The 17798-nt window shown below is 37.0% G+C and overlaps 1 protein-coding gene across 5 annotated transcripts in view; it reads right to left on the reverse strand.

Moving 5' to 3' along the window:
- Nucleotides 1-17798, reverse strand: part of UHRF2 (ubiquitin like with PHD and ring finger domains 2) — an 88889-nt gene that overhangs the window by 29363 nt on the left and 41728 nt on the right. For all 5 annotated transcript variants that reach the window (XM_081802970.1, XM_081802968.1, XM_081802969.1 and 2 more), the window contains 2 exons: nt 6851-6960; nt 3803-3989 (listed from right to left, as the gene is read on the reverse strand). In XM_081802970.1, coding sequence (XP_081659096.1) covers nt 3803-3989; nt 6851-6960 — 297 coding nt within the window. The remainder of the gene's footprint in view (nt 1-3802; nt 3990-6850; nt 6961-17798) is intronic.

A 17798-nucleotide genomic window follows, 5' to 3' on the forward strand; every position in this document is an offset into this window, starting at 1 on the left:
CGCCTGGGTGGCTCAGATGGTTAAGCGTCTGCCTTCGGCTCAGGTCATGATCCCAGGGTCCTGGGATCGAGTCCCACATCGGGCTCCCGGCTCAGCGGGGAGCCTGCTTCTCCCTCTGACCCTCTCCCCTCTCATGCTGTTTCTCTCTCGCTCGCTCTCTAAAAAATAAATAAATAAAATCTTTAAAAAAAAAAAAAAAACATTTAAAGAAGAATTAATACCTATTCTTCTGAAACTGTTCCAAAAAATAGAAATGGAAGGAAAACATCCGAACTCTATGAGGCTAGCATTACCTTGATCCCCAAACCAAAGATCCCACCAAAAAGGAAAATTACAGACCAATATCCCTGATGAACATGGATGCAAAAAGTCTCAACAAGGTATTAGCCAATAGGATCCAACAGTACATTAAAAGGATTATTCACCACAGACAAGGTGGATTTATTCCGGGGCTGCAAGGATGGTTCAACATCTGCAAATCAATCAATGTGACACATCACATTAATAAAAGAAAGGACAAAAACCACATGATCCTCTCAATAGATGCAGAAAAAGCATTTGACAAAGTACAGCATCCTTTCTTCATTAAAACTCTCCATAGTGTAGGGATAGAGGGTATGTACCTCAGTATCATAAAAGCCATATAAGAAAAGCCCACAGCAAATATCATTCTCAATGGGGAAAAACCGAGAGCTTTTCCTCTAAGGTCAGGAACACGACAGGGATGTCCACTATCACCACTGCTGTTCAATACAGTACTATAAGTCCTAGCCTCAGCAATCAGACAACAAAAAGAAATAAAAGGCATCCAAATTGGCAAAGAAGTCAAACTCTCACTCTTCACAGATGACATGATACTCTGGGGAAAACCCAAAAGACTCGACCCTCAGATTGCTAGAACTGATAGAGGAATTCACTGGCAGGATATAAAATCCATGCACAGAAACCAGCTGTATTTCTGTACACTAACAATGAAACAGAAGAAAGAGAAATTGAGGAGTTGATCCCATTTACAATTGCACCAAAAACTGTAAGATATCTAGGAATAAACCTAACCAAAGAGGCAAAGGATCTGTACTCAGAGAACTACAGAATACTCATGAAAGAAATTGAGGAAGACAAAGAAATGGAAAAAATGTTCCATCCTCATGGACTGGAAGAATAAATATTGTTAAAATGTCTATGCTACCTAGAGCAATCTATACACTCAGTGCAATCCCTATCAAAATACCATCAACATTTTTCACAGAGCTGGAACAAATAATCCTAAAATTTGTACTGAAGCAGAAAAGACCCCAAATAGCCAAATGAATGTTGAAAAAGAAAACCAAAGCTGGAGACATCACATTCCGGACTTCAAGCTCTATTACAACAGATAGACACAAAAACAGACACATACACAGACACAGACACATAGATTAACAGAACAGAACAGAGAACCCAGAAATGGATCCTCAACTCTATGGTCAACTCATCTTCGACAAAGCAGGAAAGAATGTCCAGTGGAAAAAAGACAGTCTCTTCAACAAATGGTGCTGGGAAAAGTGAACAGCCACATGCAGAAGAATGAAACTGGACCATTTTCTTACACCACACACAAAAACAGACTCAAAATGGATGAAAGACCTAAATGTGAGACAGGAATCCATCAAAACCCTAGAGGTGAGGGATACCTGGGTGGCTCTGTTGGTTAAGCATCTACCTTTGACTCAGGTCACGATCCTGGAGTCCTGGGATCGAGTGCCACATCGGGCTCCCTGCTCAGCAGGGAGCCTGCTTCTCCCTCTACCTGCTGCTCCCCTGCTTGGGCGCGCTCGCACTCTCTCTCTCTGGCAAATAAATAAAAATCTTGAAAAAATAAAAATAAAAAACATCCTAGAGGAGAATACAGGCAGCAACCTCTATGACCTTGGCTGTAGCAACTTCTTGCTAGACATGTCTCCAAAGGCAAGGGTAACAAAAGCAAAAATGAACTATTGGGACTTCATCAAGATAAAAGGCTTCTGCACAGCAACAGTCGACAAAACCAAAAGACAACCGACAGAATGGGAGAAAATATTTGCAAATGTCTTATCAGATAAAAGGCTAGTATCCAAAATCTATAAAGAACTTATCAAACTCAATACCCAAAGAACAAATAATCCAATCAAGAAATGGGTAGAAGACATATACAGACACATCTCCAAAGAAAGACATCCAAATGGCCAACAGACACCTGAAAAAGTGCTCCACATCACTTGGCATCAGGGAAATCCAAATCAAAACCTCAATGAGATACCACCTCACACCAGTCAGAATGGCTAAAATTAACAAGCAGGAAACGACAGATGTTGGCAAGGATGCAGGGAAAGGGGAACCCCCATATACTGTTGGTGGGAATGCAAGCTGGTGCAGCCACTCTGGAAAATAGTATGGAGGTTCCTCAAAGTTAAAAATAGAACTACCCTATGATCCAGCAATTGCACTACTGGGTATTTACCCCAAAGATACAAAGTAGTGATCTCAAGAGGCACTTGCACCCCAATGTTTATAGCAGCAATGTCCACACAGCCAAACTAGAAAAGAGCCAGATGTCCATCGACAGATAAGTGGATATATATATATACACACAATGGATTCCTACTCAGCAATCAAAAAGAAGAAATCTTGCCATTTGCATCGACATGTATGTAACTGGAGGATATTATGCTAAGCAAAATAAGTCAAACAGAGAAAGACAATTATCAGATGATTTCACTCATATGTGGAATTTAAGAAACAAAACAAGGGAGCCTGGGTGGCTCAGATGGTTAAGCGTCTGCCTTCAGCTCAAGTCATGATCCCAGGGTCCTGGGATTGAGTCCCGCATCGGGCTCCCTGCTCAGTGGGGAGCCTGCTTCTCCCTCTGCCTCTCATGAATAAATAAATAAAATCTTTAAAAAAAAAAACAAAAGATCATATAGGGGAAGAGGGGAAAAAATAAAACAAGACAAAATCAGAGAGGGAGACAACCCATAAGAGATTCTTAATCATGGGAAACAAACTGAGGGCTGCTGGAGGGGAGGGGGTGGGGGGATGAGGTAACTAGGTGATGGACATTAAGGAGCTCACGTGATGTAAGGAGCACTCGGTATTATGTAAGACTGATGAATCACTGAATTCTACCTCTGAAACTAATACACCATATGTTAATTAATTGAATTTAAATTAAAAAAATTTTTAAAAATGAGCACAAAAAAATAAATAATAGAATTACTGGGGGGTAGAGGGGACCACCCACTTTCCCAGATAAAGTCATAGTTAAGTGAAAACCTGAAGGATAAATATCATCCTGAAGGTTAAGCAAAGACGAAAATGCTTCTAAGAGAAAATGTGTCAAGTGTAAAACCCAGAGGAGAGAAAGAACATGACTTACTTAAGGAGCTGAAAGATATTTAATCTGGCTAGAGTATAGAATATTTGGGAAAATGAAAGGGAAAAATAAGAAATACACCTGGAGAAATCAACTAAAAAAGTATTGTGCAAGGCCCTATAGGGTGACATTTAAAGGAGTTAACACAATCAGATTTGCATTTTTGAAAGAGCACAGACTCCTTTTAGAGGAAGGATTGCAAGGATTAAAAAACAGAGCTAGAGACCGGTTCCCAAGCCATTATAATAACCAAATAAGGTTATCGATGCCAAGTAACCATTGGCTGCAAAAATTTTAAGCACTTTAATACACATTATATATCTTCAGAAATCTTCTTTTGGTGGCTCAAATACATATTTCACATTCAATTCTTAACACAGTAACAACAACAAAAAACCCTGATAATCATACCAGTACTCCTCTTCAGGGACCTTATCCAAAGGTGGATTCAGGCAGTAAATATGATAGGCCATGTTACATTCATCACATAGAAGCTGCATGTTGGGTTCTTGTTTTCCACCACATATATGACAGGAGCAAGAACGACATTTCTTATTTGGATCTCCACCACAAATGTCACACTCAGGATCGTTTTTCCCTATTAAGAATAAAATTATAACAAGCCCAGTATTAGGATCATTTTTACATCTATGAATCTTACAAAGAAAAACACATGAAAGTAGCATACAGCTTTTTTTAATAGGAAAAAACCATAAAGAATAATCAAGTGTGGGACTTTAATAATAAACACCTGAGCGTCATTCTATACTTATCAAAGTAACAGGGATGAAGCCCAGGTGTAGCAGGCATCACTACCTGCAAGAGGATAATGTATACTCTTGCCTTTAAAATTTGCATTGACCAGACTGAAAGTTCCAGGGCCAATGCAGTGAACTCACCAGGGCACCAAAAGGACACGTGTCTTCAGAATTCAAGGGTATACAACATTCTCTTGCACAAAGTTCTTTGGATCTAACTACTTAATAAATGGAACAATTAAATACCATGTACCTGCAGACCTAAACCTTTCCATGAGTGGGCTAAACTAAGACGGGGAGGGCTGATTTTGTTAAGAGTTAGCAAGCCCATTTTGGTTCCCATTCAAGCTATGCCCCCAACATACTTTTTATCAGTAATAGAAATAGTATTTTTAACTCAGTTGATTTTTATCTTATTTGTCAATTGGTTCAGAGCTGTGGCAAGTAAGAGGTGTAGCATTTACTGCCCCCCAACCTATCTAAATCCAAACAGCTTTTGCCAAAGCGTTGAAATTTTAAGATATACACATGTACACAAAAAAATCTTAATGTTCATAATACAAAATTTAATTTAAAATGTCAAAAGAGAAATGGCTGGAAAGATTTTATTAAAAATAAGGTAAGTTTATAAGAACCATAACACAGAGGTAATGAGGTATATGAAATTCAAAAGAAAACTGCAGAATTTTATCTTTAATACACAAAGATGAATTATGTAAATAGTGGAAGATGTCTACAATAATATACATTGTTAGAGTGATTACTTCCTGGGAGTCCTATATTTATTTATTTTTTTGAGGGAGAGAGAATGAGAGAGAGAGCAAGCACAAGATCGGGGAGAGTCAGAGGGAGAAGCAGACTCCCTGCTGAGCAGGGAGCCCAATGCGGGACTCGATCCTGGGACTCCAGGATCATGACCTGAGCCGAAGGCAGTTGCCCAACCAACGGAGCCACCTAGGTGCCCCCATATTTAAATTAATATTGTTCTAGATTTTGAATTTCTGACATATGTACACAACTGTGAGGAAATTTACCATATCAGAACTGATTTAGCAATATGAGGGACATGGGGAACCATACTGGAAAAATGAGAGGGGGGAAGGGAAAAGGCACTGATTTCAGTACTGTCTTTCCGCCTGGTCAGTGCCTATTCTTGCTAATGAATGGCAGATCACAATTTTGTTTCACTTCCACTAAGGGAGCCATGACAACATAGAAATAATGGATGTATAACAGACCTAAAAACATGCCTTTGATAGATTTTTGGTATGGAGTGATGTGATTAAAGGCAATCTGGCTGTCGCTGTGAAATGATTTCTTTACATACAAGTTTAAAGTTGTAGCTATAATGTGATTAGTATTAGGCAGAGGAGAGATACAGAGAATGAGAGAGAAGAGAATACATGCAGATGTACTAAGAGATAACAGAAAGACAAAAAAACCCTCATCTATCTTGGTTTTGTATTGTGTTTTACTGAGAATGACTAAGTCACATTAAATAGGTTTACTCAGGGGCACCTGGGTGGCTCAGTTGGTTAAGCATCTGGCTCTTGATTTTAGCTCAGGTCATGATCTCTGGGTTGTGAAACTGAACCCCGCGTCAGGCTCCACACTCAGCGGGGAGTAGATTCTCTTCTTCTCTCCCCTTCTGCCCCTATCCCCCCAACCTCTAAAATAAAATAAATAAATCTTAAAAAAAAAAAATAGGTTTATTCAAGTTACGTTTACTCCTAGGATATAACCATACAAGTACTCATACAGAGTATGCCTGAAGGTTCTTAATTCAAATCTAGATATATCAGCTTTGCAGTCTCAAAAAATGAGAATGGCTTAGACTGGTAACATGAAAGTCTATTTTGTGATCTGTTAAAGGTACTGTCTTGCTATTATCTTGCACAACTGCGGTATGAAAAGGTTAAGCAGAAGCCTTTAGTTGGAGTATTTTTCTAAAACAATCTACTAGATATTGAGGCTCGTGGCTGGCTCAGTAGGTAGAGTATGCAACTTTTGATCTCAGGATTGTAAGTCTGAGTCCCATGTTGGTTGTAGTGACTACTTAAAAATAAAATCTTAAAAAAAATATATACTAGATATTGACATGTGGCATAAAGGCAATAAATTGCTTTCCCCCAAAAAATCCAGAATTAAGAGAGTATGAGACAGTAATCTATTTGGAAAGATAGTGATTGAACCATGAATTAAAAGACCTAGAATCTACTCCTACCTCTGTTACCAACTAGCTGTATATTAAGCAAATACAATACGTACAGTGAAGAGGCAGGGCTATATTCCAACACTCTCACAATTGTTTAAACCTCACTTATTACCTCTCAGAAACTCAAGGCTCAACCAGCATTACTGTCAGTCAGACTCTACTCATATAAAAATAAGTCTCATTATTAAAAATCAATCTTGGGTGGCCACAAAATTACTGAATGGGTTATTTGGACAGAATCTATAGTCAAGAAAACAAGAAAACAGCAATAAAATGCCAAGAAAATATTTTTTGGAAAACAAATTTTGTCATTTGAGAAAAATCCATTAAATCCACTAAACCAAAATGGGTCTTAGATCAAAATTGTTGTTTTGCTAATGTTTGCATGATCTACAGTTTTATACTTTCTCAAAAGTTATTTCCTAGTGGTTAAAATACCAATCAAGTACAATATATGTAGTCTAAACCCATAAGAAAAATCCGTACTTAAAAACTTTCCATCTGCCAATGACAGGGGATGAGCTCCAGGTTTCTCGATCTTAAAGATTTCATTTACGAATCTTATCTGGCAGTCATTTAATTTTCCTTCAGAACCCCTGTTTAAAAAAAGAAGAAAAGTTAACTTTTGCCAGCAAAATCTAAACCATATACAAACAATTAAGAGTCATTTGGGAAACCCACTGAACTTTGTTGATTTAAAATTGGGATTCTAGGTATTCTAATCACCTTGAGCTATTGTTTCCAATGGCAGGAAAAGTCCAACAGTGATTAGTTACTATTCAAAGTTAAGTGTAACTTTAGTGTAAAGGAGGAAAAAAAGTTACAGACTTCACCTAGATTATCTGGCTAGAAGACAGTTATCTTGTAAATTTAAACACTAGGTAAAATGATACTCTATCAATCAAAATAAAAGATTTAAACATATTTCCAGTAAATATAGTAAGTCTCTAGGTAAAAAGATGACTTATTAAAAAGTCCTTCAGATACTAAGCCGTATTCCTCAAAGACACAATTTATACCTGTTTACACATGCTTCTTCAAAGTTTCCTATTATTGATTTGTATATAGATTTCTCCTTTTACTCTGTCAACTTTGGTTTATATTTTTGAAGCAATGTTATTGGGTACATACAGATTTAGGATTCTTAAATCATCTTATGAAATGTCTCTATCTCTAGTAATACACTTTATATCAAAAGTGTACTTTTTTTTGGTTAGAATTTGCTTGATGACTTTTCCCACGTTTTCTTTCACATGCAACACTTTTAAAACTTTTAATGTCAGATATTCACAAATGCAGAAAACTGCATAGATAAATGTATAATCAGTTATAAGGTATACATCTTATAGCCACCAACCAAAACAGAAGACAGAGTAGTTTATCTCAGAAGCCCCTGCCATGCGCCCTCTTTTATTCCAAGAGATATATTTACCTTAATTTTCTTCAGTCTTACCACCTGTCTTCCTAAGCATATCATATAGTTTTGCCTGTTTCAAAGACTCTATCAATTCCCACATTATCTTTTTCTTCTTTACAATTTGTTGAAGAACCACCACCATTTGTCCTATAGAGTTGCCCAATATCTTGATTCTAATATTTGCATTCCCAAAGTGTAGTTTAAATAGGTTTTTTCTGTTATTTGCCTTTCAAGTTGGTAGCTGGATCCAGAGTAGAGGTCAAAAACCTGGTCCGCTGCCTGCTTTTGTAAATAAAGTTTTACTGGAGTACAGCTACATCTACTAACTTATGCATTCTCTGTGTTTGGTTTTGTGCTACAATGGCAGAGTTGAGTAGCTGTGATGGTGGAGACCATTTGGCTGTCGAGGGTTAAAACCACTATCTGGCCCTTTACATGAAAAAAAAAGTCAATCCTTGCATTTAGAAATGTTAATCAAATCCAGGTTCATGTTTTGGTAAAACTATTTATAGGTCTATTCTATTAGGAAGCACCCAGTTTATTTAGTTGTCGTTTTCTATGATGATAGCAGCCATTGATACTCAATGCTAAGATTCACTGGGGTTTAGAAAGTGTTGACATTCCAGTTTTAGCATTCCTTTCTAATTTATTTGCTAGAATTCAATAGAAAGAAACTTCACCTCATCAATTATTTGGTGACTCAGTGACACATCATATAAAAAATATGGACTAAGTGTTTTCTTTGGCAACTTTAATAGTTCCCTAATTTCCTATATAGGTGACCAATGAGTTTCTATATTACTAGGAATTCACATACATATATGAGGTGTTTCAATCCACTGTAGCTATTTTCCTTGTTGATGTTCAAACTATCTTTGGCCAATAGGAACTTCCAGTTGACTCCCAAATTTTTCTGACAAGAATTTAGTTAGCAGTGTTTGTGTGTTTCCTTGTTATCCCTAAGACAAGATGTTTCAAGTTCATCTTGCACATTTTCTGCCTCTAGCCTGGAGTCCTATCTATAAGGAAGCCCAATTTCTTCTGGGTGGAAATATTTCAAAGCCATACTTCAGGCACTAGAAAAACTTACTGCAACTAGGTTGATCACTGTTTCAAGGCTTCTTCAGTGGACAGAACTACAAAATTTAAACATACACATGAATACACATATAAAATAGTGAGTTCACACAAATGCTTTGTTCAAATTCAGAACTAAAGGGTAAATTTACTTTTCTAAAAACAATTATGTGTCTGGTTCTCCTTTCTCCCCAATCAGGAACTACTAGTTATCAAAGATACCAGGGATGTCTAAATCAGAATGTTACAAATACGTCTTTGCCTTATCCCACATTACACACAAGACATTCTTACTAGTTGTCATCGTGATTACTTAAAAGTTTTAAATTTTTTTGTATTTCCACCCACATCCTAGTTATATCTGATGTCAGATCATGTAATCATTACATACTATACTTTCTTCATTATGTATCTCCTTTATCTCCTAACTTCTAAACGTAAAAATATTTTAAGGTTTTTTTTATTTGTCAGAGAGAGTGCAAGCGAGCACAAGCAGGGAAGCAGCAGGTGGATAGAGAAGCAGACTCCCCACTGAGCAGGGAGCCCAATATGGGACTCGATCCCAGGACCCCGGGATCATGACCTGAGCTGAGGGCAGACACTTAACCGACTGAGCCACCCAGGTGTCACCAAATTTAAAAATATTTTTAATGTTTATCACTGCTCTTTATGTCAAATTTTCTTCAGTCATCCTGATGACCTGAAGCTAGTTCTCTACAACATTCTCCAGGAAGTGTTCATGAGAATAGCTCCCCTAGTTCTTCCAAGGTAATGACAGTTTGTTTCCAGCCTTTATTCTGAAGGCCAGTTTGGCTAGACTTAAAATCCTTGGTTCATCTTTTCTTGACTCATGCATGTCTTTCTGGGATACTTTCCTTAAAAGGAATGAGGATAACGTTACATTTTTTTCCCTTTTCTTTTAATATGTAATTTGACATCAATGCCTTTTTAAAGAAAATTAAATGTACTGAAACTCTGGAGGATATAATTTCACTTAGCTTTATTAGCTCACAGCTATAGAGTTCCATAGAACTCACTTTTTTTAATTGTTATTTTTTGGAGAAGCATTCAAAACTATAGCAACTAAAATCTAATCTGACAAAAAGCAAATGAGTAGTTGTCTGGGGCCGAGGCTGAGGGTACTGGAGATATCTAAAGGAGCCCATAAGAACTTTTTGGGGTGATGAAAACCTTCTATTAATCTTGATTACAGTGGTGGCATGGGTATACACACTTGCTAACATTTACTTAATATACGGTACAAAAAATATATAATACATATTGTTGTATGTAAATGAAGTCTCAAATTATTTAAAAAGGTACTATGGAAGCTTACTTTCTTAAATCTCCTGGCTCTATTCTCCTTCCCTGTTTTTAACTGAATCTTTTTTCTTTTTGTCTTTATTGTCCCTATCCTACTCAGTTTGGAATGTATTTCCAGTAGTTTTTCTGTATGGGGCTTTGTCCTGGAACAGTTTTAGCTAGATAATTTCGAGAGCTTGCTGGTCACTAATCCCTTCAAAATCTTATTATTGCAAACTGCTTGTACTCATCTAAACTGGTGTGCATACCCCTTCTAGCCTCAGTTGCTGTATTAGTCCTGTTGTCATATAACAAATCACCTTAAAACTAGCAGCTTAAGACAAAAATTACCTCACAGTTTCTGCCAATCAGGATTTGGGGAGCAGCAGAGCTGGGTAGTTCTGGCTCAAAATCTTGCAAAGTTTCAGTCAAGCTGTTGACCAGAGTCGCAGTCTCATCTAAAGGCTCAACTAGGGCAAGACCACCAGGTGTATGAATCCTCACAACACAGCAGCTGGCTTCCCCCAAAGGAAGTGATCTGAGAGAGCCCAAAATGGAAGCTTCAATGTTTTTATAACCGAATCTTGGAAGTGGTAAACCATCACTCCTGCCATATTCTACTGGTCACAAAAGTAACCCTAAGTAAAATGTGGGAGGGAACTATGTAAGGTGTGAATGAACACCAGGAAGCGGGAAATACTGGGGGTCATTTTGAGAAATGGCCACCATAGCTGCTCTTCTCAAAACAGTTTGCTGAACTAGTTTTATTTCAGAGTTCTTGGGTCCATCATACACCTGTAGTTACCCTTTCCCACCTCCTGCACAGCTACTGATACGACACTGATCTTGTAGCTTTCAGTTATTTATCCCACCAGCTATCTTGTTTTTTTTTTTAGGGGATGTCACAACACCTTGAATGGTTATAGATGTTGCCCATGAACTTTGAATTAGATATTTTAGTTGTTCTATATGTTTGTAAAAGGACATCTAGGGAGATTAAAAAATCTATGCTGTTGTCATCTACCTGGAATCCCATCCATTTTTGTAATTTCAACTTGTGTGACTTCATATTTAAAGAATCTTTCCCATAAGCAGCATATGGGTTTTGTTTTTGTTTTAATCCTGTTCATCTTTAACCATAAAATCAAGCTCACATTTAGTTAATATAAATGGCTGACATTATCTGGGTTTGTTTCTACCATTTTACTGTTTTCCATTTTATCTACCTTTTTAAAAAAATATTTGTTAGAGAGAGAGCGCGCACGCGCGAGACAGCGAGCACAAGCAGGGGAGCAGCAGGCAGAAGAAGCAGGCTCCCGCTGAGCAAGGAGCCAGGCATGGAACTTGATCCCAGGACCCTCAGATCACAACCTGAGCCGAAGGCAGACGCTCAACCGACTAAGCCACCCAGGCGTCCCTTAGTTTAACTATAATTATTAAAATTCTATTTTAGTTATATTAAAATTATATATTTAATAATTTTATTAAAATAATTTAGTGGTTCTTAGAGAATATACCATGTAAATAAACCCAAGAAATCAAAGTTTTACTTCACTTCCTTGATCAGGTCAGAATTTCACAGCTTCATTTATCAACCCCCATCTTTTGCACTGTTGTCATGCACTTTATTCTACACATAAACTTCACTAGTGTTGTGGCTAGTCTGTACTTGCTCATATAGTTACCCTTCCTCTGTTCTTTAATTTCTTCCTGTATTTCCATGTTTCTGAGATCACCTTCCTTCTGCTTACACAACCCTTTAGTAATAGTATAGGTCTATACTGAATTCTTGGGTTTGGTTTGATATCATTATCTTGGCTTCATTTTTTTGTAATCTATTTTCATTAGAAATGTATTTCTAAGTTGAGAATTTTTTATTTTTATTTTTTTTAAAGATTTATTTGACAGAGAGAGAGGGAGACACAGCGAGAAAGGGAACACAAGCAGGGGGAGTGGGAGAGGGAGAAGCAGACTTCCCGCGGAGCAGGGACCCTGACGCGGGGCTCGATCCCAGGACCCTAGGATCATGACCTGAGCCGAAGGCAGACGCTTAATGACTGAGCCACCCAGGTGCCCCCCAAGTTGAGAATTTTTTAGCGGTGTTTTCAAATGCAGTTCCATTGTGTTCTAGAGCTGTTATTTCTGATGAAAACTCAGCTCCTATTCCTTTTGTTTTTATCTTTAGATTTCAGCAGCATTACTGCAATATGCCACCGTGCTTTCTTTATATTTATCCTGCTTAGGATTCACAGGACTTAATTCCGGGCTGATTATTTTCTCGCTTTTGAAAATTCTAGCTATTTTCAAATATTGTTTTCACCCTGCTCTTCTTTTGGGAACTACAAGTAGATGTAATGCATACCTTTTACCAGGTCCCATATGTCCAACAGTCTTTTCTATATTGTTTCTATTTTTTCTCATTTCAATTTATCCAAAATTTTCCAAATTTGTTTCAATTTATCCAAATTTTTCACTGACTTGCCTTTGAGTTCACTACTCCTATCTAGTGCTATTAAGTCAATCTAATGAAGTCTTAGTTTCAGATACTGTATTTTTCAGTTCTACAGTGATTTCATAGATTCAATGTGATTATAGATTCCAATTCTCAGTTGAAATTCTCCATCTTCTCATTTATTTTCTTGAGTATTTTAATAATTATTCTAAAATCCCTGAGAACTTGAATTATCAAGATCAGCATTTTTTTTTTAATAGACTTTATTTGAGAGAGAGGCAGAGACAGTGCATGCAGGAGCACACAAGCGAGCAGAGACAGAGGGAGAAACAGACTCCCCGCCGAGCAGGGAGCCCGATGCGGGACTCAATTCTAGGACCGCGGGACTCGATTCTAGGACCCTGGGACCATGACCTGAGTAGAAGGCAGACGCTTAACCGACTGCGCCACCCAGGCGCCCCAAGATCAGCTTCATTTTTACTGTTGGTTTTTCTTCTGGTTTTTGATTATGTGACCCTGTCTTTTGGTAGTGTTTCTGGCTTCGTGGCAGGATAAATATAAAGAAAACACAGTGGCATACTGCAATAATGCTGCTGAAAACTAAATATAAAAACAGAGGGAACATGAGCTGAGTTTTCATCAGATACAACATAAGCTAGAATACAATGGAACAGCATCTGAAAACACAGATAAAAAAATTCTCAATTTAGAAATACATTTCTAGTGAAAACAGGGCGCCTGGGTGGCTCAGTTGGTTAAACGACTGCCTTCGGCTCAGGTCATGATCCTGGAGTCCCTGGATCGAGTCCCGCATCGGGCTCCCTGCTCGGCAGGGAGTCTGCTTCTCCCTCTGACCCTCCCCCCTCTCATGTGCTCTCTCTCATTCTCTCTCTCTCAAATAAATAAAATCTTTAAAAAAAAAAAAAAAGAAATACATTTCTAGTGAAAACAGGTTACAAAAAATGAAGACAAAATAAAGATGTTATCAAACCAAACCTAAGAATTCAACATTATGAAGAAATATAAAACATTACAGGAGGCTTCAGATGTTTCTGTACCATAAGGAGGGGGCAATCTTCCTTCTGCTCGGGAGATACTGTGTTGGTTTAACATTTTATTCAGCAACTATGCTGAGGCAAGGCTTGTTTATAGTCTTGGTTAGATTTATAGTCTACATATTTGTCTTAGCCATCCACAGTTTTCAACTAAGAGCCTTTTGTATACTCTGTGGGACCATTCCACCAGTGATCCCAAAATCCATGTTTGCCTTCTAAGACTGCTGAAAATTCCACTGTGCTGTTTACTTACATTTTTAGCCTCTTGCCCAGCAAACCTCAGTATTTAGCAAAAGTCGTGTGAGGAAAACAGGCCATCCCCATTATCTGCCCAAAGCTCTGATTTCTGTCTCCACCATGCCCCCAGTTGCTTTCAATTAGATCTGCTTTGCATCCGTAATTAGCAAAGTTCCCAGGGCAAAAAGCAACTACAAAAACCAACTGCCTTCTAAGGTTCTTCCCATTCCAGAGTCCTAGGCACTCGTAGTTCTACTTGCCTCTCTGTTGCCTTCAAACAGATGATAATGGTATTTGATCTGGATCTAGTTGTTTCAAGTAAAAATGCTAATTACTGCCAGCTATTCCATCCTACCTGGAAACAGAAACCTTCCATGTATTTCATTAGGTGCTTCAATAAATATCACAAAAAGTTTCAAAACTAGAACCACTTTTTCAATCATTTATCATTTTAGTTGAAAGCCTACCAAACCCATTTCCTCTGCACAAAGCTGATGAAGCATAAATCACACCAAAAAACATGAATATTCCCTCAATAGTATATTTCAATTGAATCTAATAAACAAACAATTGTAAAACGCATTATTTTATGTAGTACCAAAAAAGAAATTGGCCTGCAATGGGGTAGTCTAAGAACCATCCCCAAAGGTGGTACTCTAGATGGAAGCCAACAACTAAAAAACACACCATTTTATGAAATTATAAGAAAGAAAAAAGTCTGAGGTGTCTAAGAAGGACCCTCAAATAAAGCTAGGCTACCAAACGGTTCTTCTCACAGTTTAATAAGATAAATGGTAAATAAACCACCTTGCATGTAGAGACAGAAAACAAACATGCCTATTTCAATATTATCACTAAGTAAAAGGAGGAAAAGTATCCCAAGAATTGAACCACAAAGGTATGATTCATGCCGTTTTGCAGATATGAATTCATACTACCTGTGTGGTCTAAGGAAGCTCAGAGAATTTTAAGTTAGATGGTACTCCAAGGTCCCTAGCAGAAGCAAACTCAAATCTATGAAAAGAACCCAACTTCGTTCCAATAGCAATTTTAAGGTACATTTTGAGATGTTAAAATTAAAAAAAAAACCTGTTAATCTAAGATTCTGTGAAATATTCTATTTACTGACTACTCATTATAACTTGTTCCTACAACAGGGCCTGGCACACAGCAGCCAACAAAAACCAGGGCATTAACGTTTTAGTAGTATGACAGAATAAATGGGTGCCAAGATGTCTAGGTCCTAAGTGTGGGAACATGTGAATATTATGTTACATGGCAAAAGGGACTTTGTAGACATGATGAAGTTAATGACCTTGAAACAGGATTATGCAGGTAGGCCCAAAGTAATTACAAGGGAACTTAAAAGTAGAAGAGTCAGATATGTAATGTTAAAAAGGGAGGAAGTGGGTAGTGGGGGCCTTTAAAATCTGAAAAAGGCAAGGAAATAGAGTCTCCTTTTAGAGTCCCCAAAAAGTAACACATCTTTGCTGACACTTTTAGCCCAGGGAAATCCATACAAAACTTCTGACTTACAGAACCGTAAAATGGTAATTTATACTGCTTAAGCCACTAAGTTTGTGGTAATTTATTGCAGCAAGAATAGGAAACTACTACAAGTAGGCCAAGAGAGACAAATATCAGATGATAATCAATACTATAAAGAAAAGTAAGGATTCAAGGAATCTATGCATGGCATGTGCACATATAATTTTATATACCACATTCAAGAAAGATGTCTTTTGAAGTGATGTCTGAACAAAGAACTGAGACAAGAGAGCAAGCCAAATGAGTGTCTGTGTGGGGCAGAACAGGCAGAGGGAATAGCAAATGCAAAGGCTCTGAAGCAGAAATATGTTTACATAGATGATTAAGCACCACAAGGAGGCCCATATGGTTAAAATACAGTGAGTTTTGATTTATAACTTGATAATGGACACCAAAGTTATACTGTATAAGAATGTTAAAAATATCATTAAAGAGATTTGATGACAAATGAGTATAGATAAAATTTAGTAAATAAAGCCCTATAAAAAATGACACTGAAAATAAAGTACCTCCATAGTTTAGTTTCAGCTTTAGATAAATTATTTTCTTGTTATAGAATTCAAATTCTACTTATAAATATCTAAACTAGTGTAACTTCATGTGGTATTCAATGCAATATGCATAACAGTAACTGAAGTATTATGAAAAATGGATTTAAACTCCACAAGCTTTTGTTCTGAATTTTCTTCAAAGCTAAAATAGAAGCAGAAAATGATACTAAAAATAGAATTTGATCACTAGACAGTTTAAGCATATTCACTTTTTGGTACTCACAAATTTAAAATAGATGGACGCCTTGGTGGGTCAGGAGTTAAGCATCTGCCTTCGGCTCAGGTCATGATCCCAGGGCCCTGGGATTAAGTCCCACATCGGGCTCCCCGCTGAGCAAGGAGCCCACTTCTCCCTCTGCCTGCAGCTCCCCCTGCTTGTGCCCCTGCCCTCTCTGTCTGACAAATAAATAGATGAAATCTTTAAGAAAAAAAAAAATAGAAACAAGCATAAACTTTAACTGCAAGTTCCTTTATCAAATACCCAAGATAGATTAAAAACAATGTCCTATATTTCTCCTTTTGTACCTTCAATATCACAAAGCTGAAGGTTCGTTATCTGTAAAAGCCTAATAAAATTCATAAGCCTCTGGTGGGACAGATTAAAAAGTCACAAACTAAACTCAGGAATAAAAAAAGGGAACATCACAATAAAGACTGCACATTAAAAGATGAGGTTAAACTTATGACAAATTTTATTTATGACAATAAATAAAATTTAGATAAAATCAAGTTCCTAAAAAATAAAATTTTATTTCAAGAAATAGAAAACTCAGAGTCTCCCTATCATTACAGAAATTGAGCCAATCATAAAAATCCTTCCCACAAAGAAAGCTCAGCCCCAGAGGGCTTTACTGAGAAGTTCTACCAAACAGTCAAGAAAAGGACACAAAACTTCACCATAAGACAAAGAATATTCTAATTATTTTATAAAACCTGAATAATTTGTGAAGGACAGCTAGTTAGGAAAAACTAACATGCAAATTTTACTCATTAACACAAATGCAAAAATTCCACACAAAATACTGTCAATGCAAATCCAGGATAGCGTATCCACAAAATGCCTATGTCAAATACTATAGTTATTGGTGAAATTTTGGAAAGTTTTTCTTAGAGATAAAGGAGAAAAAAGATGCCTGTATTTATCACCACATCCTTTCAACAACGTACTAAAGGGCGGCTGGTGAATAAAAACGATTAAAAGACAAAAATGTCATAATTCATAGATGATTATAAGCATAAAAATTCCCAAAAAATCTACATGTAAATTAAAACTAGTAAATTTAGTAAGGCTACTAGATCCAAAAATCAAAGGTTACTTATGTACCAGTGACAAAAAACATATATATATATAGCATTTATAGGAACAGTAAGTAGTACTTAAAGTTAAATAAGGATAACAGACTCCTGTAAGATCAGATCTCTGGAGAGTATTAAATCAGGTTCTACCATATAATTGCCATCACTCAATTATTTTGAACCTATAAAAACATGTTATATGGTTCAACCTAATAAAAATAGGAGAAAAACACATTAAAGACCTAAATAAATGGAGAAAAAGCACATTCCTGGATTAGAGTCAACACAATACGTATTAAATTCCCAATGGTTATGTTTAAATTACCAAGATGACTTGGAAAACTCAAGTGAAAGCACAAAGACCTAAGGAAACAGAGAACTACTGAAGAGCAAGGTAGGAAGCCCTGTTCTGTCATATCATTAAAATGTGGAACTGATATTAGGATACACAAAATAGACCAATGGTACAGAATGGAAATCAGATGGATGCATCAAATTA

The sequence above is a fragment of the Leptonychotes weddellii genome, chromosome 14 (assembly GCF_054177405.1).
Source record: "Leptonychotes weddellii isolate Sample4059 chromosome 14, ASM5417740v2, whole genome shotgun sequence".
In the NCBI taxonomy this organism is placed as follows: Eukaryota; Metazoa; Chordata; class Mammalia; order Carnivora; family Phocidae; genus Leptonychotes; species Leptonychotes weddellii.